At 41.0% G+C, this 25,564-nt stretch overlaps 1 protein-coding gene across 2 annotated transcripts in view; it reads right to left on the bottom strand.

The window, feature by feature from the left end:
• RANBP10 (RAN binding protein 10) overlaps positions 1–24,798 on the bottom strand; it is a 79,914-nt gene extending 55,116 nt beyond the window's left edge. For both annotated transcript variants that reach the window (XM_026856856.1, XM_026856857.1), the window contains exons 1-2: positions 24,699–24,798; positions 3,196–3,248 (exon numbers count right to left, since the gene is read on the bottom strand). In XM_026856856.1, the coding sequence (XP_026712657.1) occupies positions 3,196–3,244 (49 nt within the window). In that variant the 5' untranslated portion in view covers positions 3,245–3,248; positions 24,699–24,798. The remainder of the gene's footprint in view (positions 1–3,195; positions 3,249–24,698) is intronic.
• Between the last annotated feature and the right edge of the window lie 766 nt (positions 24,799–25,564).

The raw sequence follows: 25,564 nt of genomic DNA, 5'->3' as shown, positions 1-25,564 counted from the left end.
GAGGGGAAGCAGTCAGAGACAGAACCCAGCAGCAAGATTGCTCTTTGAATGAGGTGCCAAGGATCCTCACTGAAAGTGGGAACAAGAAAGGGACCGGCTTGGGCTCCCATACCAGGCTTTGGGCTACTTGTAGTGGGTCACATACTGTCCTGCCAGCACACCTAGCAAAAATTGATCTGTTAAAGCTGAAGTAACTTAGAGTCTAAGGAGACCGATTTGGCAGGGTTTCAGGTCAAAGTTAAAATTACATTTTGATGCGAAGCCAAGTCAAGACTCCAAGGTCTGTCACTTCTTTGTAAGCTCTTGCTTATGCTGTGCTGTGAAGTACCTGATAACGGTTAAGCCTAATTTATGTTTCTCACTTCAGTTACTTGAGCAATATACTATAAAAAAATTAAAATCGGATTCATTATCCAAAAGCCGGGAAGATAATTACTAAGCTGTAATACAGAGCCATTCAGTTCATTTTACACTGATGATGGGAGGTTGACCTAACCATGCCTGCAGAATCACTCTTGGCAGCATAATCTGCACATGATCAAACAAACAGGTTCATGGGATCAAATCTGTACAATTCATTGCTAAATAAGCATTAGCTAAAGTATCAAGTTCAGTTTATGTTTAATTTCACTCAAAAAATAATTCCACATTCACCACATACAGTCTAGAAATAACAGTAATATACAGGTACTTTGATTCAAACTGGCCACAAAATACTGCCCATGTAGCTCTTGGCCTTTAAAGTCATTTATCAGAAGTGGTTTGGCTAGTTTTTAGTCTCTAAAGGAAAAAAAAAAAGAAATTATGTTGGCTGTTTAATTTCAGGACAGCACACCTATGACATTCAGTACATATCTCAGGTTAGTATTCAGCTGTGGGGTGTGTGTGTGTGTATATATATATATATATCTATATATATATATATATATATATATCTGTGCTGTAATCCCAGGAGAACCCTAGGTTAAGTATAATCCAACTAACAGTCTACAAGCCAAGTCTACAAGACAATCCCATCCATCTTTCCATTGCACAAGCCAGAGAGCCATTTCCTGAACAGAATGTGCTCCCTTTTACAGCCAAACAACTCCTCTTCCAAACAGTCAAACACTTCAATCTTGGGAAGAGATGATGGGCCTAGACCCATGCGTAGTCTTGCACATGCACACAAGCCACCTGGGTTGGGAAGGCTGGGGGCAGAGGGAGTGCAGAGGATGTCTGAAAACATCTTGATCCAGACATTCCCTACATTTTTGCAACCAACTATCACTTGAGAAAAACTGGTAGTGTCCTGCCTTCCTCCTTCCCTGATCTAGTTATGAGTGAATTAAAACCTGTGACCTTAATTCTCTCTCCGATGTGTATATGCTGTAGTTGTCACAACAATTATTAAGTTTGCAGTAAGATGCAAATTCTTTAAAACATGGGTGTTACTGAAACCGTTCTCCCCAAAACAGAGTTATTGTAAAAGTACAGAATAACTAAAGAGGGAAAGGACCTCTAGAAGTCACCTAGTCCAACCCCTGCTCAAAGAAGGTCTAATTAATCAGGTTGGTCAATACCATGTCCAGCTGAGTCCTAAATCTCAAAAAGTCAGAGGTTCCACAAGTTCTCTGAGCAGATCTGAAATTACTAGAGAAAAATAGATGCAAGGAAGGTTGTGCCCTCATGAGACCAAGCAATCTTAGGACTTGCTTCTGAAGGTGGCCAAAAGATGACTCAAACATGATCAAAGTGGTACCTGGAAAGGCTGCCTGCAACTGTTAACCATGGTTGTGATTCATGAACAGCCCACACACTGTTGACATTGTCACTAAAACAGTGTTTGTTGTTTCACTGGTGAAATTTTAGTTGAACTAATTAACTAATGCAATTAGCCTACAATTCCAAGTTTCTTCTTTATCAGTGCAAAAGGTTCCAAATGCTCCATCACGCATTTTAAGATCTCCACACTTCTCTTCAGTAACAAGACAAAGCAGCTGTTCCACTGCAAAATTCAGCAGCTGCCTTACAATTAAAACAATAGGCACCAGAAAGTTGGTTATTTTCTGAAATCATCCAAGGCCACTGGCTGTCTTGGTCTCCCTTTTCATTTTCTTGCTGAGACTCCATATGCAGTCTTAGCAGAATTTCAGAAACACAGCTATAGAAATACATATTTCAGAAATTTATAACAAAGCTACAGAATCCTAGATTTTGCTCCCAGAACAGTCAAGGATTTTGCTCCAATGCTGCATCATTTTCATTTGAATGTTATAAGGATGGAAACAAGCATGTTCCACTCCGTGAATATGCAAGTTACTAGTAAAGATGAAAGCAAAATCCTCATTGAGAACTAAATTCACAAGGCTCTTATTGCAAACCCTATGGAAGCTTCTCCTTTTGTTAGGACATTCACAAAACATTCTCCTTCTGAAATACCAAGATGCATAATAAAGGTTGAAATCATATTTCAGCTTTAAAACAACTCCACCAAAAGTAAATCACACCCAAGACAAAAAAAAAAACCCACCACTGGGAACCAGCTGTCATCCACTCTGGCACTTGAACATTTACTTTCCAATAAACACAGACAATTCTAATTTCAAATCCAGCTGAAAGAAGTCCTGCTACAGAAGTCACTATGTTAATCCAAATCTAGAAATCATAATTTGACCTAATAAATTGGATATTGTTAAAGAAATATTACTGTTACTTTTTAAAAAGAAGCTACTTAACCATCTTAGAAGCTAACCTAAACCCAAACATTTCAAACAAAGGAAACAACAATATTAACTGGAAATACCATTCCATTTTCTAGATTTTGGTGTGGAGAGGGAAAGAATAGAGGAGAGACAATATGACAGACCAATTCTCCTGTCATTTTCAGATTCTTCCATGCGAATTTGTCAAGTGATATATACAGATTAAATGTCAAATTATTTTGCTACTTATTTTTCAGATGCAAAGAAGAGCTTGCACGTCTGAAAGCTCATCATCTTAGTCATTACTTTAATATTAATTTCTATTATCTGCTAAAATCATCATGGCTACATTAACAATACTAGTAACTCACTTTAGGAAAATAATAGTTTGAAACTTCCAAACATAAGACACAGTGACAACATTTTATTAAAACACACATTCATTAATTCATATTACATACATTAAAATCTTTGACACAGAAAGCCAAAACAAACCTTAACAGTGACTTACCAGGAAGCCTGTTCATGTTGACCCCTTGAGCAGAAAGTCCTATTCCCATGTACCTTCAAAAAAAACCCCAAACAAAATATCAGTCAAGCACAGAATGGCCAAGCCACAAGATTTACTGCATCAGAAATATAGCAGTAAAAAAAAAAAACACCACACACACACACAAAAAAAACCCCTCACCAATTCATAAATTGTTTAAGGTAAGAATGCTGAAATCACTAAAGATTTTCTGTTACTTTTTTTAGTTTTTTCTTTATTCCAAGATAAAATGTCAGTCTGCTTTAGTGACTGACAGCCTTCCAATACACAACTACAGCTATTCTTTAGCTCTTAATTGGTAGGAAAAAGACTGGAAAACACTCAGCAATTAAATTTCTGGGTTGTGGGTTGTTTGTCTTTTTTTTCAATACGTCAGAAAAAAAACGTATAGGTGATTAACAAGAGAGTAAAAAAAAAAAAATACTTAAGCGCAGATACAGTATATGAGAATAAATGTCTATCCAGCCTAATGTATTGTCTCCAGGAATAGCTGGTAATGGATGCACAGGACAGGGCAAACAACTGTACTTTCCAAGAACATTCTTCTATTGTCCAACATGTGTTTTACACAATTTCCTAAGCAAAAGGTGGTTTTTCTGTAGTTCACACCCCAACAGATTTTCCTCCATTAATCTGACCACTTCAGGACATTTGTAAGCTCTCTGAAAAGGCAACATAGTGCAGCTCCACCATTCAATTACTGTCCAAGCTAGTTTGGTACTCACATTTTTAGAATTAGAAGGGAGAGTACTAGCATTTCTCTGTTACCTTTCTCAAGGGTTTTAAAGTCCTCAATCATACCCCACTCTCCAATGGTCTCTTCTCAAGGTTGGCTACTTACAGCCTCTTCAGTGTTCCTATTATGGAAGCTCATCTACACTTTAATACTCTTGTTACACTTCCAGCTCTGTATCTTCTGAGCAGCAGGGGAAAACCAGAACCACAAGCATCATTCACAACACAAACGCATGGTGATTGTTACAGACAACAGCATAATTATGCTCTCTGGTTTGGGTTGTATTCCTCCCCGTCTCAGTCTCTCTTATTCCACTTATTTTTTGACTGCAGATGAGAATGAGCTGATTTTTCCATGGAACCAGGACACAGAGAACTTGTCCCTGCACTGTAAGAGGCAACTCAGAGAACATTTTTGGGGTTGTTTGGATTGCTTATTCTCTCCCCATGATAATCATTTTACATCTATCCAGCCTAAACCACATTTTTCATTTTATCATCCATAGTCAGCCCTAGATTTTACAACTCTAGTTAGCTTCATATCATCAGCATAAAATATCATCTTACTATTAAATTCACTTCCAGGTCATTTATTACAGTAGTGAACATCAGAGGTGTAGTACACACCCCCACTGAAATCCACTGAACATCCTCAGCTGCAGGGAGGAAGGGGACATGACATGCACACATGGGTCGTTCATTCCTCTGCCCCACTTCCTACCTGTTAGCTAATCATCTAACCAACCATTCAATCACACAAGCTCCTTCATTTTAACCCACATTGCCTTGCTCAAGAATTTTTGAGACTGAACCTTGCCAAATGGCTTTTGAAAATCCAAGCAGACTGATCTTTATCTGCTTCTGCGTTCAAAAGGACTGCAAGACATAGCCAGCCTTTGCAAAGGCTCTTCACTGCAATATTTATGCACATACCCATTTTGTTTGTTCTATTTCTGTTAATTTGCATGGTCTGTAATTCTCTTAATATGCCCTGGAACCACAGAAACAGCTGCCCTGCTCAGTTTGTTTTTAACAAGCTTCCATATTTTTAGGTTACCAAGTTTGAAAATTAGCAGTTACTGTTGAGCTCTTGTTCACGTAAAGGTATAAATCCAAAAAGGTTACAGCCAGTGTCCTGCTATTCTTTCACAGTATCAGTTTTCCTCCTGTGGCTTCCTCAACCACCTGCTCCATAAAATATTAACTATGTCTAAAAATACTATTTCAGAATTTGACCCCAAAGTTACATTTCTCCAAGCAACATTGGTTAAGTCTCCCACAGCAACTGTTCCCTGCCCTTGATTTCTTCATCTCAATCATTATCACCACCCCTAATCAAATACCACGGAAATGGTAATAACTGATATTTTTTTTTTCTTGTTTAGAGAGAAATGTTAACCCTCATAGCTCTCTAAGTTTATCAGTCTATGACATCTTTAATAAATAGCACAACATCTTCACAAACATGGCCTACTTTGTTGTACACTTCACATCTTGGTAGCATGATCTTCCAGATTTTAAACACGAAAAACAGTTTTACCGTGCTTTAGATTAAGTCAGTTCCTTCTTTAAAAAAACCCACATTTTATTTCAGAAGTGCCCCAGCTTCCAGAGGATCCAAACCCCTCCTCCTCAGACCAATTCCTCAGCAACATGGCAGAGCTGTTCCTCCTCACCTCTCTTCCTGGTACTGGGCAAAGTGCAATACTGCAAAAAGGTGTGGAGAAGCGTTTTGGAGACTGGCACAGCAGAGGTCCTGGTTTTCAGCTTCCTACATAATGGTTAAGAGTTTTACATAAAGAACTTTTTCTGCTCTTCCACCACAGAGACCACAACGATCACTTCATGCTCAACAAGTGGTAGAATACCCAGATACCCTGGGAGAGCCGTGTAATTTGTGTCTACCAGTCACGATACCATTCTCCCTAGTCACAAACCCAGTTATCTACATACCTGATCACTCAATTGCTAACCATTATATGGTCTGCCTTTTAGTTGGCTCCTGGCCTCTTAAAGTTATCTTCAGAGGAAAATAATACATGATCATCATACGGAGAACTTACTGCTGGATTTGTAACTTCCCTTCACCCAGCTCAGTGTTTTTCTGCTGCAAGCCTAGGGCTCTTCAAGTTTCCTGGGATGAATGCTGACAAACAGGGCCATGCCAATGGAACAGCCAGCTACAAGGCCGGCCCAGGTCCTTCAGCTCTCACCATAAATTACATCATGTATAAGTTACATAACTACACAAGCACCAGGAAAGTATTAGTGTTTGATAAAGGAAATAATAAGATCACTGAACTTAGAAAAATACTCAGAAGAGACTTTGACAGAAGCCAGTTCAGAGCAAAAGATTTGAACCTCCTGACAGCATTTAAGGCAAACAAGTTTATCTCAGAAACTCTCCAGTCAGAGTACAGCTTCCAGGACATTTGGCTGGATTTCCTATTTCTCATTTAGAAGGATAGAGAGATTTGTGAGGGTTTCCTAGTATGTACATTATTACATAGCAAATCTGATATTCTCTGCAGAAGTGCTAAATGCCTGCAGCCTGTCTACAAAAAGAAGAGCTCAAGGCACTCTGTTGAGACAAGACTGTGAACACTGCAGTGCAATACAGCTTGCACACAGAAACACAAACAAATGCCTTGAGTGTATTTTACACTGCTCCAAGTCCCAGAACACAAGTGAAATGACTACTTCCTGCAAACAGTAACCCTAAACTTTAGATCTGACTGGCCCCATCCTGGAGATAAGGAGGATTATCTAGCTTGGTCATGATGGAAGGAGCTCAAGGGCATTCCCTTCCCTACCACAGGCTAACCAGCACCTCCAGCACAAACAAGGATTCTTTCACCTGCACTCAGAGAACTGTCAGCCAAAGGTCAGCTCTGCCTGGGCATGCACTCCCTCCAAGGAGGGATTAGAGGCTGCCAAGACACAGCCCAGCAAGAACCACCCCAAACATTACTGTGCCACATGCCAAAGAGTAGCCAGGCAAGATATAACAGAAGAGCAGCATGTGGAGGATTCACACTAAATTGAGCCCTGCATAGTCTACAGTAGGTCCTGAAACAGAGCGCTATATGGTAAAGACCAGCACTGCTTCAAATGATACATGAATTGAGCAGAGACAAGGCAAGACTTCTGGGCATTCACCCCAAAACCTAAACTCGTAAAGAACTATAGAGATGACAGAACTTGTTCTCTAGACTATCTACTCCTCAGTAACTCTGTATAAACTGCAAAAACTGCCTTGTTTCATCTGAGGAGGGACAGAGATGCTAGCAACACCTTTATTGCACAGAGTCCAGAGGGGAAGATGCTGTTTTGTCTTTGGCCTAGGAACTCCTTGGAAATGCACCTGAATGAAGGACAACATCAAGGCAATTATCAGCTAAGACAAGAGCAGTTAGTCACTATTCTGATTTTACCTATCAGTGAAAGTGTTCAGCTTTTTATGAACAGGAATCAACTGTTGGTCTCCACTTCCCTACTAAGATAGCAAATATGACCCACAAAACACCCCCACCCAAGGCTGTCCAGCATCAACAACCACTGTGAAAAAGGACAAGGAAAAATTTTGGAGCACCATAAGCAAATTAACACTGCTGAAACACAGACAGATTTTGATAAAGATCCTTCACCAGAAGATCTTAAAGCAATTATCTTAGTATAAAAATAAAGTTGCCTCACAAACTAGTAACCAGTTTAAGTGATAAGAGACCAAGGCTAAGAGAAATGCTTGAAGGAACACAGACATGAGAGAAAGACATCATATTGCAGGCTCAGGTCAAACACCTGACTTGAAGAGATTTGGGAAAGCCAAGAAAAAGAAGGCGGGAGGGGTAGGGGGAGCAGAAGAAAGAATCGGGAGGAAGACCACCATGATTAAACAACACAGTAAAGAAGAACTACTCCCACCAACCACATTCTATGAGTGCAGGCAGCAGGTCAAGGGAAGGGATTTGGTCCTCTCTATTCAACACCTGTGAGTATCCTATTTGGTTTTGGGATCTCCAACCACAAGGAAGAGTAACAAGCTGGAGTGAGTGCAGCAAGACAGGGGACTCAAACCACATGATGTATGAGGATACACTGAGGGAAAGGTGTTTAGTCTTAACAACAAAAGACATCTCTAATCAAGTCTTTTTAAACATCACACACCACAGTTAATGGCTCAGCTGTTTCATTCTTCCCTGTGTTTTATGAATAATTAACAAACACTGTTGTATTAACCCTTCAACAGGAACCAGATAATTTAAAAACAAAGACTGACATGTGTTTTATTGACAAATTACATCATTCTTGTATTAACTCTGATTTACACCAGATAATCCTGGCTGAAACACAAACACTTGCATTTGGGAGCCTCTAAACTTTCCTACCTTTTCATAGCCCTTCATAAAAGTTTCTCCTGAATCATCTCTTGGTTTTACAGACTCTCCAGCTTGTTTCTCATCCCTGATGCTTTGGGAAAGAAAAATACTCTTTTAACATTTCAGACCTTGAGCCAGATGTCCCTCAAGTCATTTTGTTCAACCTTGAGAGTTTTTTTAATCCTGTTTGCTCTTTCCATTTTTCTCATCTAATAAAATTTCAACTTTTGGAGGGTGAATCTCTACACTCTCTCACCCTCATGACTAGTTATGTCAACTGTCAGATCATTTTGAGTCTCTCCATTAGTTCACACACTTTTACTCTGATCCTCCAATACCGTATCTCCTTAAACAGTCTTCATACCATCTGAAAGCATTTATCTTTCTGTTTGAATCTTTTCATTAACTCTTCTTGAACAAGCTTCTTCAATCTATATAGGTTTGTTTTCTGGCTTTTTTGTTGCTGGGTAGTGGGTTTTTTTATGAACACTGAAGTGGTAGGCTTTGAGGACCTCTTTATAGTGCTTCTGAAGTGATGCAGAGAAACTTAAAACCAAATGGTTCTTGTAAACATTTTCTGCACTGCTCAGAGCATGAGTCAGAAGTTACATCCCTTCTTATGAGTTCCCTGACTAGCCTCTTCAAAGCTCTTGGTGATAAAAGGAAGACTCAGGAAAATGTAGGCCCTCTCTGGAAGGAAAAGGGAGACTCAGTCACCTGGGACATGCAGAAGGCTGAGGTACTCAATGACTTTGCCTTTCTTCACTCGCAAGTGCTCCGGCCATACCACCCAAAATACAGAAGGCAAAGGTGGAAATTGGGAGAATGGAGCACCCCCCATGGTAGAAGATCAAGTTCAAGACCATCTGAGGAACGTGAAGGTGCACAAGTCCATAGAACGTGATGAGATGCATCCACAGGTCCTAAGGGAATTGGCAGATGAAGTGGCTATGCCACTAGCCATATTTGAGAAGTCATAGCAGTCTGAGAAAGTTCCTGCTGACTGGAAAAGAGTAACATCACCCCATTTTCAAAAAGGGAAATAACAAGGACCCAGGGAAGTCTCAGTCTCACCTCTGTGCCCAGCAAGATCATGGAGGGGATCCTCCTGGATACTATGCTAGGTCACATGGAAGACAAGGAGGTGACTGGTGACAGCCAACATGGCTTCACTAAGGGCAAATTGTGCCTGATGAATTTGGTGGCCTTCTACAGTGGACTTACAGCACTGGTAGATAAGGGAAGAGCAACTGACATCATCTACCTGGATATGAGCAAAGCATGTGATGCTATCCCACATGACATCCTTGACTCTAAATTGGAGACACATAGATTTGATGGGTGGACCACTCAGTGGATAAGGAATTGGCTGGATAGTTGCACTCAAAGACTTGCGGTCAACAGTTCAATGTCCAAGTGGAGAGTAGTGGTGTGTGGCGTTCCTCAGTAGTCAGTGTTGGGACTGGTGCTGTTTAACATCTTTGTTAGCAACACGACAGTGGGACTGAGGCACCCTCACCAGGTTTGCTGACAGCACCAAGCTGTGTGGTGCAGTCAACATGCTGGAGGGAAAGGATGTGCCATCCAGAGGGACCTGGACAGGCTGGAGAGGTGGGATCATGCAAACCTCATGAAGTACAGGAAGGCCAAGTACAAGGTCCTTCACGTGGGTTGGGGCAATCCCATGCACAAATAAAGACCGGGCAAAGAGAGGACTGAAAGCAGTCCTGTGGAGGAGGACTTGGGAGTGGATGGAAAAATTAGTATTAGCCAGCAATGTGTACTTGCAGCCCAGAAAGCCAACAGCATCCTGGGCTGCATCAGGAGAAGTGTGGCCAGTGAGGTGAGAGAGGTGATCTGCTCTGCTCTTGTGAGACCCCACCTAGAGTATTGCATCCAGCCCTGGAGCCCCCAACATAAGGAGGGCATAGATCTTCAAGAGGGTCCAAACAAGGCTGTGAAGATGATCAGGGCACCTCCCTTGTGAGGACAGGTTGAGAGAGTTGGAGGGTGTTCCCCTCAGAAGAGAAGGCTCCAGGAAGACCTTACCATGGCCTTCCATTACTTAAAGGGGGCTACAGGAAAGCTGGGTAGGGACCCTTTATTGGGGGGTGTAGGGATAGGACAAGGGGTAATGGCTTTAAACTGAAAGAGGTTAGATATTAGATATTTGGAAAGAAAATTTTTTACTGTGAGGGCCCTGAGACACTGGCACAGGTTGCCCAGAGAAGCTGTGGCTGCCCCCTCCCTGGAAGGGTTCAAGGCCAGGTTGGACGGGGCTTTGAGTAACCTGGGCTAGTGGAAGGTGTCCCTGCCATGGCAGGGGGGGTGGGACTAGATTGTCTTCTGGACCCAAACCAGTCTATGATTCATGGCATCTAAAAAATTTACTCACACAGTCATATGACATACACACATCTATAAAGATTAAAGTGAATTTTAAGGACATGTTCACAGCCTTCCAGGCACAATATGGAAGATTTGTCCCTCTATCTGCAGGGAGTGCTCCAGCTTTCCCTCACCACCTTTCTGGCACACTGGTAGATAAGACAGCATGTTTGTTAGCATTTCTCTTATTCCTATTGAGTTTGGAACACTGTGCAGCTACAGAGTTCTCCTTGCTACATGTTGGGTTTTGCTGTGTTGATTTTTTTTTCAGCTATGTGCATAAGCAGTCAGGATCACAGTCCACAGCTAGAACTACATTCCCAGTCTATATTGCTTCAGAGAGCAGTGAGAAGTGCCACCTCTGCCAATTGTTCAAGCCACAGGAGAGCTGTGATTCAAGGTCCTAAATTGTTTGAACATACAATAAAGGCACCATCTAAGCCTGGTGCAATAATACCAGAGTGCTTAGTCCTGATACTGGCAGGCCCAAAAACACTGAGCAAGTATCTGTCAAGGAGTAGACCATTCAACCACAATGGCAGAATCATCCCCACCACCTTCTCCTGCTCACATTAGTAAGCCCAAACCTCTTGGATTTGCTGGCAGCTGCCAAATTTTGTTCAATGAGCAGGACATGCCTCTTGACATAGGAGATGTTTCTTATGTCTTGATCTATTTGGCAGAGCTGAAAGGTGAAACACCATAAAACTGCAGCCACTTTGCCTCTGCTATGCAGCTTCATCATGTGGTGGTGTCAGTTTCTTTCAGTGTCATACAGAACAGCTCCACGGGCCAACTCTGTCAGTCTCTACTGCCCAGGGGTGCTTGCCTGTTCTTCTGCCTCTACTGCTGCTGATCTTAACACACCTGGAATTTAACAGAGAACAGACACTGCTTCTGCACACATCCTTGATGCACAGCTCCATCAGAATCATGGCAACAGCATTTTGATGGCTTCCTTTCTGTCCCCACCTCTTGTGTCATTGCACTGCATTGCCACTGTAAAGGTGGCAATACTAATCAAACTATTGGAAATTACAAGAAACAACATAATTGCTGAACTCACATAAAATAGGTCACCTCCCACTTCTGCTTATCCTGCTTAATTCTATTATTTTCTATGCAGATTCATCCTCGGTCTTCTGCATACTGCAGCAAATCCCATGCAGATAACCAAGGGCAAACACACATACAATAGTGTCTTTCCATTTTCAGACAACACAGCTTTGAATTAGGGCTAGAAGCTTGTATTTTTATACAAAGAAGTACTACAAATCCAGAAATTCTAAATTTAAGATTACACTTTAATCTAGATACACAACACTTTGGAAATGTGTCACTGAAGAAAAAAAACAACCCACTAACATGACCACAAGCCTTCCCAGTTCACAAAATTTTGCTCTTCAACTAAATGCTCCTATTTAAAGCTTAAGACAAACTTTACAAATAAAGACCATAATGACTGTGGAACTATGCACAGAATTTGTAGACAACCTAAAATAAGACTCTCACCATGTTGGGTTTCAACTCCACAGTCTACAGCTTATATCCAGAATTCTAAATTGTCACATACTTGAACGCTGGCTATTGTTTTAGCAAATACTATTTTGCTTTTCCCATCTACTATCAATTAACACGTCAGAAGTGATGGATGAAATGAGCTTTGAGACCTACAAAGCCTCAGATTAAAACTCACTCTATTCTCTTGGAAATTGAGAGGAAAAAAAAAAATTCATCTTCAACACCACCACCACAAGCATCAGCTGCTTTCTGAACTTATTGATGCAAAACAGCTTCTCACTTGCTCAATCCCAGATCTTCCAAACCAGTTTTGTGTATACAACAAATTCAAAACTAGTTAAACAGTATTTATGGACATCATTAAGCACAACCTACTGCTTTTTTAAAATTTATTATAATATTCAGTATCATTCAACATAAACCTCTATAGAGTCTGCCTGTCTGATCATCCCTGGTTTTAGACGTTTCAGGCGTGGACACACTCCATATTGGGTATCCATGAACTGCAGTCCCTTTTTGAGGGATTCAAATTGCCTCTTAGAAGATGATGCAGATAAACATTAGTACCCACTTTCAAACAGGAAAAAAACAATAAAGAGGTTTTTGGGTAACATTATATTCCTTGAGTTATATTCCTTAACTAAAGCCAGGCAAAAGTGACCTCCTAAACCATCTTCTCAGCAGTGAACACTGAGTACTTGGAACTGTCCCCCACACCCGATCAGAAGCTTCAAAAACGCTGCATCAGTAGATCAATTCCAAATAGATCAGACAGACAAAAATAAACGCAGACACATGCTAGTGATTCAATCAGAACAGTCTTGTTTCCACTTACCAGCAGCCTCGGCAGTTACCATAGCACCAAAATTTTCCAGACTTCTTGTGCACCTCAGCCCTGCCCAGTTAATACTGGTGGCTTTTTAAAATTTGAATAGACTGAAACAGCCACCCTTAACATCACCCAGCCATAACATCAGCTCTGCCTCTTTCATCCATGCACTGGCTCTCCTTGGCCACAGCAGATGAATGAAGGACCCTCATGCCAAAAGATGCTGGCTCCACACACACACAACCAGCAGGATTGCCAGTATTTTTCCCTCTAGATCATACAGCTCAAGATTAAGTTCAAAGAGGAGGCATTTTGGTTCCCTCCCCCAGTTTCCAAGTACTTCAGCAGTAAACATCGGTATGTATGCTACACTCCAGCACAGTGACATTTGAATAGGACAGCATTCATTTCTGGCTCCTAAAAGTACTTGTGTAATGGATTCTGCAGTGCAGATATTTTCAAAATTGCAATTTAAATTTGTATATTTAAAAATATATAAAATTTTATTTACTTCTGCCAATAATAATTTCCCTGAAAAAGAGATGGAAAGAGGCAAAATGTTGACTGTACTTCTAAATTAAAATTTAACTCTTAAAGATACAAAAGATCTGATTTACCAACTCAGCCACGAAGCATTACATAGCGTCACTGAGCAGAAATAATCCAAAAAGCTACAAGAAAAGTTATTTCACAGAAGTGACAATATTTGACTAACCTTAATTCAAAGGGATCTCTTAAAGAAGCTGTTCTAAGTGTTACAGTCATACAAGTTGAGGAGTAAAATTATGGCTGCAACTAGTTTGTCCCCAGAAGAGGAATCTACCCTCGTGACAAGGAATTCTTCAAGTCAAAAGATGTTTCTTCAGAGCAAACATAATATCCAGAGAGTCTGCCAAAAAGTCAATGTAATAAATGTTTTTTGGCTACTCTGAAGTTACTCTGTGTGAGCAACCCACAAAAATCCTCATGAACTCAGCAGAAAAACTTAAGAACAGACCTGTCCTTTGACAGCAAGTAGCTAATGCTGAAATTCCAGTACTTGCATCTATTTGGCTTTTCAAGTGCAGGCATGAAGAACTCCTTGGATAGAACAGAGAACACAGCAACAAAACTGATATATACCCATCCTTTACATTTTTCAGTTTCAAGGATCCCAGAAGCAAAGATCATCTCCCTTTGAATGCCTGGAAAGCACTCAACACTTAGGAGGCATTGTGATATGCAAAATAAAGGTGAGGCAGAAGAAGGGAGAAAGCAATTAGTCCATGGTTGTATACTGTTCTGGTCCAGTTACAAAGAAGGAGGCATTTCTTTACACCCCCCCCACCCCACCCCCAAAAAAAAAATCTGAGACTTCCTCCAAGAAACTTGGAAAGAGTGATCTCAAATGCTAGTTCTGACAATTAGCAGAGCAGATTTATTATGGCTCTGCCATAAAAGGAAAGATACTATGGTTCCCCTTTATTTATTTCTTAACCTGTTGAAAGGTACCAAGTGAGGGTGGTGAAACAACTCATGCAGCTCCTCTTCCAAGTGCCTGTGAAGGTTACCTAGAAGGCAGACAAAATTCATCCCCATCTGAAAGCTGGGGAAAAAAATATGAAAGCCAACCAATGCTAAACCGATGTGGTTTATCTAATGCTCACAAGCCTAGAACTCTTCTTTACTGTACCAGTAACTCTGACACAGTAGTCTCTCTTTAGAGCACACTTTACTATGTATGCCAAGGTACACGAAGGCCCACACTTAAAGGAGTTAAAACCAGAGACATTAAATAATTTGTTTTGTAGGCCATGACTTCCTGTAAAGCAGCCAGTTGTTCCCTGCTCTGTTAGTGAGCTAACAATATCACTAACACATGTAGGAACTCCTGGGATTGGCCTTTTATTACATGGCTCAGCCAAGACCAAGCAACCCAGCTGAGCCACGAGTTCAACAAGGGATGTTCCTATTTTCCAAAGGTGAGTTTGTGATTCAAAGGCTTCCTGCATCCTGCAATTTTTTCTAATAACCACATCTATCTGGTAGGAATCCTGTCCTCCCAGCTATCATGCACCCCACTTTTTCAACACAGAGCTAAGTCTAAGATAATCAAGTTAAATTACTAAGTTAGAGACTAATAATACACCCCATCATGCTGATGACAGAGACTTTCATAGTCTCTTGTGCAAAGCTCTGAACTATCATTCTTCTTGTCTGAGATAGGCCCTAACTTCATGCCAGGTTTGAAGAGTGGCGAGAAATGATAACCCGTATCAATTTACCACCTGAAACCACGTTGTCGCAGTTATGGTGGGGGATGGGGCATGTTATTTTTAAGGTAGTGAAAAAACAAGTTACATCTGTCTAAAAAAATTACCTATGGCACATAGAATACTGGATTCCAACTGTCTGACTCCTCAGTCTAACAATAAATATTTTGGAGCTACTTCATAATAGAATATAATGAATCTCTAAAGTGGAAGACTTTCTGGTTTTATTCGAGGATATTGTGCTGTTCTGTAATGCTGCTTCAGAAACAGCACTGACGGGTTCTAGAAAGAATCCCAATTCACCAATTAGAGGCCAGAAAGACAAATAATGCAAGGGTGAAAAAAGTAGATAAATGCAAAAAAAAATTCTTAAGAGTCTGTAAACAACAACTACAAGTATCCTGAGGCATGGAGGAATTCACTGCACATCAGCCCTTAGAAAGGCAAAGAAGCTCTAAAAGCCAAAGAGCATGGAACAGAATTTTGTTCTGTTCACTCACTTTAAGAGGCAGCAGTCTGGTAACAACACATCTTCTCAGTGTGTTTATGGCTAAATACAAAACTACAGAGGAAGAATAAAAAATTATTTTTGCTAGACCAGAGTATCAGATTCCCAGCTGCCTTGCAATTTTAGGATCATGTTCAACTGATGAACTGTAGGAAGGATCAAATCTGAGCTTCTGAGTTACCTTCAAGAAGGGAAAAGACTGATGACAGATTAGCAATATATGTAGGAATACTGAAAGACAGAAAAATACAAATCACAGATGAAGACTTGACCTGGGCACCATTTAAGAAAGAAAAGGCACAATACAAGCCTCACCAGTCTAAAAATCACAGATTCTGGCCACATGGATCTGTCCAGAATAATCAACTCCTCCATCTGCTGCCTCAGTCACTACTACATCCAACAGGACCCCAAACCCTCCAAATATACTGTGGTTGAAACCAACCCTGCCTGAAGCTAAGGTGTCCCACCAGCTGAGTTTTCCAACTCTTTTCTCCTTTCACTCTTGACAGCTGACTTAACAAACAAGCCAGCTGGTATTCAACAAAGTTCACATAAACCATGTCAATGGTAAATGGTACATTCAATCTGGGAACAGCATAAAGCATTACTGATATTAATTCTTTGATTAATTATTCTGGTTTCATCCAATTGATTAAGTAGAATTTTTGTTCAGTTTGTCCTGTTGATTAATAAACCTCATTTTCAAATGCACTGTTCAGAGCTGCTGAAAATTTTTATCCAATATATTAGGGAAATTAAAAGGTTTCCACAAGTGAATGGACTTAAGACTGTTTGACTGCCAGTCTAAGCAACAGGACATTTTTCCTGGCATGAGTCAAGAAAACAGTAAAGATAGACACTGGAGGTACCACAAATCCCTAACAAAAGCATCCAAAAGTGGGCAAGTCATGTAAAGACTACAAGTTTCACACTGAAATCTTGCATTTCAGTCCATCGTAACAGTCAGCTGCAAACAGCAGCTTCAAGCTGTTTCTGCACTAAAAAATAGAGGGAACAATATAAATGCAATACCCAAACCAGAAGAAAACACTCCACTGTCAGGTAGCAGGTTCTCTTAAGAGTTATTCTCCCATCCTTACATGCTAATTTGCTCTGGTTTAGGCTTCAATCAGGAAATGGATGGTAACAATTCTTATGAAAGGAGGATTTACCTAACACAAGTGTTCATGAAATTATAGAAAGAAATAACTGCAATATTTACAGAAGATCTATTTTTATTAATTATGTGGAAAACACACAGAAAAAGTAACACACAAAGTTTTGCTAGATGTATTTATGAAATAAGAATACTTTCTCTTTAAAACAGTGACAGCCAGAGTTCGGATGAGCACCAAGAAAGCAACACACTGAACTCACCTATCTTTACATGCTGACAGCTCCACAACAAGGAACAAAGGCTAGATGCGGAGATCATAAATTCAAAGAACTTGTAAACAAAAAAAGATTATAGCTCTAGGATTGAAACTGTAATGTGGAAGTAAAGATCCAGTCTTATACCACAGGTACAACGTAAGTCCCATTCTTAGAAAAGCAGTTAAGAAAATGAATCTAGTGGTACAGTCTATTTAACATAGTTAACACAATTCAGCTTTACAGGGCCAGTGGCAGAGCTGAAGAAAAGGAGTCAAGCTTCACAGTAGATAAACTACTAAAGAATTTATCATCATCCCAGAGCTTCAGGAGTGCGAAAAAAAAAGTTATGCAACTTGTACAATTATTAGAGAATTGCTTAGATCTGTAAGCCTGGAACATTTATATAATTAGTTCCCATTATTCTATGATTTGATTTATTAACTATAAACATTCTGAAGAACTGAAGCATGTCTTACACATTCTAAAGATGCTCCGTTGATTTTACTAAAGTTTACTGTTGCCATATTTCTACTATTTCTATGACAGATACACAGAAATAGCAGGATGGGGAGGAGAAAACAGGCCAAAAAATAATCAAAATCTTTTTTTCTGAAGTTTTTCTTTACTGTGCAAAAACCTCACAACTCTAACTGGACAAAAAAAGAAAATTTAACAGAAGTTCACAGTGAGATCTAAAAGATTTCAGACACAGACCTAAATGCACATGACCACCACTATTTCCACAAATTATTGTCATGAGAAACTGATATTCTACCATTACAATAGACAGGCCCATGATACTGCTATAAAGCATTGAGTTTCACTTTCCACTTCATTGATTTAAAAAGGCAATTAAACAGTTCTCAACTGCAAATCAGATATTCCAATATCACAACTTGCTTTACAATGAAAAAGCTGCTCTCAATATCACTCTTTTGCATGAGTTTAGCAGAACAACAACAACAAAATAACAACTCATATGAAATGTCATCAACTGACATGAAGCCTCCACAGAAAATGAGTGCCTCTACACCTCAGAGCACCAAAGCTCAATCTGTCAGTTGCTGAGCAAGCAAGACTTGCTTGGGCAAGACTGACTGCAAATGGAAACAAGGTGAGAACTGTTTACTGAATCTACTTGGGGGGATTTATTTATGTGTTGTTTTGTTTAAATGAATGTCTGCAGAACAGCATAAATTCAAGTAAGCAGACATACCTGCATACAGAAGAAAAAACCCCTCTCCATGCTGGTTTTGGATTCTCAGAAACCAGGATGGGCAAAATAAAAATGAGGAGGAAATCAATTATTTACAGGATTATCAGATACAAATAAGGGATCACACAGCATGTGCAGACACTAGAAATCCTCAGTTCCAACAGAACATCCCTTAGCCTTCCCTACAGCCACATCCAGACATGCGTGACATAAGGTATCAGCAGCATAACCAGCCGATGGATGCACACAGACAACCGTGCCATTAAAGCCATCCACGTCAGAGCACTTCTCTGTGGCAGGCCTTCTATCAGCAGCATCTGGAAACCATTAGAGCACATGAGCAAAAGGCTTTTCAAAGAGCAATCACACTCCCCATATGCTGAAGAGTAATGGAAAGTTGGCAAGGAGAAATGTAAGCAAGGAATAGAGGGGTAGACTACTTGATACTAATGTAAAGACTGCTAAACAACCAATACATCTGACTTATTTTTCTTTTTCAGTCAGAGAGAAACCAAGCTATTTTTAAGTCTGGGATATAGTGTGCTTGTGTATGCAAGCTAAAGGAAAACTTTAAATAAACTATGGTATGGACTAAGCTAGATTAGCTCTTCAGCCACTCTACTCTTTCCTCCCTCTCTCAGAAAAATGCCCACAACATAAGTTAGCATTGACCGACATCTCCAGAAAACAGGCTGCACATCTCAAAGCAATTCCAAAATGGTGCTGGGAGAAGGCTACCAACACACCCTGTTGCCCTTGTCTTCCCACCCTCCCCTCTTCTGCCCTTCTGGGTCTCCCCTTCATCACTCATTGCACAGAAAGCACTGTACCAAGGGCTGATCCAGCAAAAGGACAGTTAATGTCATCCAGCCCATTACACAGTCACTAGTGCTGGCACAAAGGAAAGGGTTTAAAAAAAAAAAACAAACAAAAAACAAAACAAAGAGACATAAAACATGGCAAGAAGAAAAGCTAGACTGACTCTTCCGGCAGCCTTCCTGAGACAGATACATGTCCTCAAGAAACTGCCTGGCTCCCCTGGCACAGAGGGCTGTGCCACTTGGCACCTCCTCTGCCCACAGACCATACCTGTCTGTTTGCACAGAGCCTGCAGAGCTGCCGTGGACAGGCAGAGGAGAGGTCAGACTCGCTGCAGAATGCCAGCACTCCAAAGTATCTGTGAGTAAGCTGCTATCCCAAACTAAACAATTACAAGTAAAGACAGCTGCTGAGAGCAAACTGCCACTGCAAAGGCAATACCCAGGCTGCTGGACTGTCTCTCCCAGGAGCAGCTCTGAAACAGAAGAGGCTGCAGGACAGGTGACTTTTGTTAGAATCAGGAATCTGTGCACACTCAGGGTCAGCCTCTGGGATGTCCTCCCCAGCCACACTCCATCACAACCCACCACGTGGCTAGGGGAGGTAAAACAGGTCAAGAAACCAAAATGGTGGTCAGGAACAAGCACCAGCACCCATGAGACAGTGACACCTTGTCCCAGCATAAAGAGGACAACAGAGATGAACTGTCCTCCTGAGTCACAACCACCTGCATGTTGTGGGTTGACTGCCCTACCCTGATGAGTCTTACACTGTTCCTGTTTACCAAGCAGAGATCATCTAATGGCAAAACAGAAGCTGCGAGATGTGCTGACAAATCAACAAACACAAACATGTATTTGAGAGAGAAAGAGAGGATAAGAGTCTGGTGCTTCAAATATAGTTAAGGTTGAACTGTTATAAACACCACCATGATAAAAGCATGAGTTATTTCTGGCAGCTCAGAAACAGAAGAGTCACATACATTTCTGCCAGTCTGCTCATCTGAGGAATGCTGGAAGCACTCCACCCACAGAACTATGGAGAGGTTTGGACTAGAAGGGACCCTGGGATCTTCCTTCTTCATCCGTCTGCCCAAAGAATAAGTAACTCTGAAAGTTATATCAGGCAGCCTGGGGCCTTGCCCAGGCAAATCTGAAGACAGGAGATGCACAGCCTCTCTGGGCATCCTGTTCTGCTGCTTAACTATTTTCATGAGGAAAATGCTTTCTTATGTCCAGTCAGCATTTCCCTTTCCACAACCTGTGACCCACTGCCTCTTGCCCTTTCATTCCAGCTGACACCACTCAGGAGACATACACACAATGGCTCAGGAATTAAGTACCCAGCAAGTCTTAAGACAAAACTGTTCAACAATACTTTGAATGAAACTGAGTATTGTGGCAATCCTACCCCTCCCTCTCCCAGCTCAGTCCATCCCTTTATAGACTCACCTTCAACCCATGTCAGGGTGAACCCTGAAAAATAGTCCTCAACTTAAAAATGGCAATTTCTGACTGTGATACCAATAGGTTAAAATCATAATTATTTTGATGTGGCCAGCTTTAAGCCAGTTATCTCCTTGAACCAGCTCACCATAGGACCAGGTAGCAGACTGCCAGCATGGGGGCAGGCATATAAACATACAGCAAATGGAAGGGCAAAATCCCACTGTCTTGACTTCTATCATCTTAAAGTGTCATGGAACCACTCCCTGCATGTTCAGCACAAACAAGGACATAAGAGGAAGACTGGAACTAAAGACTGTAAACTGAATTTTCCTCTCCCTTCTGAGGATAAAAACCATCTCCCCCGAACAGAGTAACACAAACAACAGATCAGATCTGATCCAGTGTGACAGATCGGGTTTGTGGTGTGTTACCTAGCCTCCTCAATGGTAGCCTGGCAGCCTCCCCTCTTCCAGATGAAGAAAAAAAAAAAAAGCAACCCATACATCACTAAAAACCCACAAAAACCAAATCCAGTAAATAAACATGACCTCTTATCAATAAAGACTAAAACTACCAAAATGAGAAATGACCACCTTTCAGCTAAAACTGTCTGAGTCATGTTTAACTCAGATGATTGTGGTTACACGTCAGTGCATGAGCAGTGGAAGATCCAAAGTTAAGAAAAGCTGAGTGATCTTAAAAGTATAAGGGAACCAAATGGACTTTTTGCATGCTGTAGTTACTTTGAAATATCTACCAGTAAACTCTAGATTTTACCAATGTAAAAAAGACTAGTGATGCTAAAGGGACAGTTTTCATAAATCATTTCATTTGCTTATTTAACAAAAACACCTTTACAGACCAGGTGCATTAAAAGGCTGGGGAGAAAGCGCAAAAGAGGAAGCTTTTCTGCTAGCTACTGGTGCAGTGCTGTGGCAGTCTAAAGCAACCTGTGTCTGTGCTGTTGCAGTACCTCCCTCTTCCCTTGCACTGGGGTTTGCAGAACTGAGCAGAGAAGTAATCTGCCCAAAAAATGAAGGGAAGGGAGGGTGTGTGTTTTTACCGCTAGGATACAATGTGGTGGGAAGAAACAAAGGAGAGAACCACAGCATACTGGATTTAAATCACCTCAGCCCAATGAAAGTAACAGAAGGGAGACGTTAGAAATGTGGTACTGATACCTCAGTTGTCTCTATAGCTCAGGTTTCTCTACCACAGTGACACCAATCTGGAACTGGCACTGTCTGATGCCAATTCAAGAACTCTTACCAGAGCATATCATATACAGGCAACATCTCTTGTCAGGCTGCAGAAAGTCATCATGTGAACTCCAGGATTCTTACAGCTCCAGTAGAAAGCACTGGAAGCTTCTATCCCATTTCTTACCTGCAACCTTAGTTTCTGTCGTTCATTAGAAACTGTCAGCATCTAACCAGAGTGTAGAGCGCTACACTAATAACTGTTAGCACAGGAAGATGATAGGTTTGAGCTATTAAGCAAAATCATTCAGAACTCCTCAAAGCACAATTCCTGAAATTCATTCCAAAGTATTTTTTGAGTAAGTCTTGTTTTGAAACACAGTCGCTCAGGTTTTCACATCAAGGTTTAAAAATATCACAGCTGCAGAAAGACACACAGTAAGTAATAACACACTGTCCTTACCTCACTACTACATACAGCATAAATAAAATAAGCTGTGGAGCAGAGACCTTACACCCAAAGTGCTCATTCTGGAAATGAGCTCAGAAAGATTCTTCTTCCTCTCCCCCTTGCTAAAGGGCTTCCAGTTGAGTCCTAGGGTTGTGCTTTGCCACTTAAAAACTTCCCTTTCATTCCTCCAATTGCTTCTTTAGCTTTCTGGTCTTTTATTCTTTTAAACTGAAGCCACCATGGTGTAATAAACACTGGAAAACTGCCCAAGAAAAGATACCTCTGCTGCAGTTCACTAGTACAACGTACCAAGCCTCCAATGAGCAGACCTCAAACTATGAAAGATGAGACACACAGGAGTACCTTCTTAAGTGACAGACAGGCAGCAGCTACTATACAAATTCACATTTACAAATCCCCAGCACTACAGTGTGCAAAATAAAAACTGGAGCTTTCTCCAGAAGCAAAAGAAAAACCAAGGCATAGGAATAGCTGAGACATCAAACAAGCTCTCAAAGGCTCACCACGCCCATGACTTCAGATCATTGCTATCAACATCTCATGTTTGTATTGGTAGGATGTTAATACACACAGTTCCCTATCTTTCAAAGTATTCCTGGCAAGTAACTGTAATTCTAGAACAATAAAAAACAAAATTAACTATTAATATAGAAAACTGATCTTGGGAAACAAGCAGCGAATTCCATTATCTCCCTGTAAGATTGATCTAGAACATGGTAAGGATTAAGTGCTGCTCAGTGACCTTTCATAATGTGATTTCTTCGGAAAATTGTCTTGAAGTTCACAGTAAATTATTTCAATTTTAGCAGTTACATAAACTAATCAAGTGCAGGGTTTCAAAAACAGACGCAGTTAATCACCAAGGCACTGAAGTGAAAGTATAAAAGATTATTTTTCCCCCTGCATTTGTAAAGCATTCAGCCCAGCATCCACCTCTGCACAGATAACCTAATAATTATTACAGCCCAAAATGCAGCACAACTCAAGGTTCTTCGCAAGTCCCTTTATAAATAGGCCACTTCTCAATTCAACAATGACAGCAAAAAATTTCAACAGTAAGAAGTTGTGACTTTAATTTGGATTTTAGTAGGAATGTTCCCTGAACTTTCCTAAGACCCCTAAACTGAACAGAGTTCAAATGTTATTCTTGAAGAACTGGATTAATTACACTCAATACCTTCTCCTGTGTGGCTTTCCCTTCTGGATAGTTATATCTGTGATATTCATCCTTTAGCAATGAAAAACACCACAGAGAGAACAGGCTAATACCTTCATAACAATTAAAAAATTAGGTTTACGCTAGCAGTAAAAATGCCCCTTTATTGTTTTCCCACATTTCCCAACATCCTGAATATTGCTTAAAAGCAACTCCACATACATCCTGGTTCAGTTACATCTTGGATCAAAATACTACCCAATACAGTGGTATACATACAAGACTGGATGAGATCCAAAACCCGATCAGTTCACTGAGGTGCCACCTAGTAAGGGACAGCACTTCTAATGCTACCAATAGCATTTGCTGCTTTGAGCAGTAGCAAGTGGAAGAACTGCAAAAGTAGCACAGACTGATACGACAAATGCAGCCTCAGCAATAATCTACAATATTAAATATTACCACAAAACACATGATCATGTCAGGGAAAAGTGTTCTCATATTTAGCATTCTGGTTCCAGCACAATCTCCCAACCTTCCACAGTTAACTGTCACAACACTCTGTGGTACAATATATCCTGAGGTCATGACTTGAGTCCAAGTTCAGGTCCTAGACTAGAGACAACAGAAGTAGCACAGATTCCAACTTATATTCAAAATCATTCTATTTCCCCCTCTTTGAGCATGTTCCTTAATTAGGCAAATAGGGTTTCTAAAATCTGGTCTCAGAAGTTCTCCTTCCAGTGCTCAAGAACTGCTATGCTACTCTTCACCATGCAAACATGTCTCTAAAAGTACAAAATTGTTAAAGGTTCCTCCCTTCTATTTCACTCCACTTCTGAGGCATCATAATTCCAGAAATCTGAGTGAGCAGACCTACCTAACAAGAGGAAAAACTTTCAAACTGCACCAAAAGACCTGAAGTTTCCTACATTTTTAAAACTGCTCATATCAAACACAGAAAGCAGCTGTGTAAGTGCCTCTGCTTCCAGTGCATTCTACCACATTTACATCTATTAACCAAAAGAATAACACCTCCCCGTGATGTACCTGCCTGTTACACCCAGCAGCCATGAGACCTCTAACCCTTCCAGAAAGGAGGTCAGAGTATAGCAGAACTGCTAAATACACATCACCAACCAGGAAACTGGAATAAGGCACTTACCCATCTCTACCTTTACTGACGATCTTCACTTCAAAGTAATAAATACCACAGGCTGCAGGTATAGGGTGCGTAGCCCTGACCGAGGCAGCATCCTTGTGATTTTTACCATGACCTGGGAAAGAAGAGAAATAAAAAGTATTGATGGGATTTGATCCCTCCCACGTTCGGATCTAAGACACCACTATTTCAATACAGAAGGGATCTGTTTCTACATACATGCAACAATTTAAAGCACACTTTTCGGAGAGCTAGAATATACAATCCTGCACTGCCACCATGAACAATCCCTACACTGCAAGCACTGTAGTTATTTTGGTTTTACTTTGAAGTTACTGAAGGAGACTCACAGCACTACCTCTCCCCCTCCCCATACATATATAATTTGAAGACCAAGGTACACAAACAGGACAAAAAATGATTACACAAGAGGGGAATGACATCAGTGTTTACTAACCAGGCAGGAAAAGGAATAATCAGTTCTCCACTGGGTGGGTAGGGAGAACAGCCTCCAATAGCGAGCAAGAAAAACATCAGTGTGATTCCCCAAGTCCTAGAAGTCTGCGAGCATCTATTTTGTGTAAACTCAAGGAGCCAAAGCCCCAGTTATGCAGCGTGACCATGCCATCCGACTCCTTGGCCGAGTTTAAAGCAGGATGACAGAGTAAACAGGCGATTTGGCTACACAGACGCACTCGGGCCCGAGCTGGTGACACTGCAAAGCGTTATATAAGGCAGCACACTCCACCGGGATGCGAGTCCTCGGCTCCAGCCCACCTCCGCCTCACGAGCGCAGGAAAACCCCACGCCGGGCTGGAGGCCAGCCACAGCACCCACGACGAGCATCCCGCCCCGCCGCCGGAGCTCGG

Source organism: Athene cunicularia, assembly GCF_003259725.1.
Source record: "Athene cunicularia isolate RWA chromosome 11 unlocalized genomic scaffold, athCun1 chr11_part1, whole genome shotgun sequence".
NCBI classification, from domain to species: Eukaryota; Metazoa; Chordata; class Aves; order Strigiformes; family Strigidae; genus Athene; species Athene cunicularia.
This window is presented reverse-complemented; position numbering and strand designations above follow the sequence as displayed.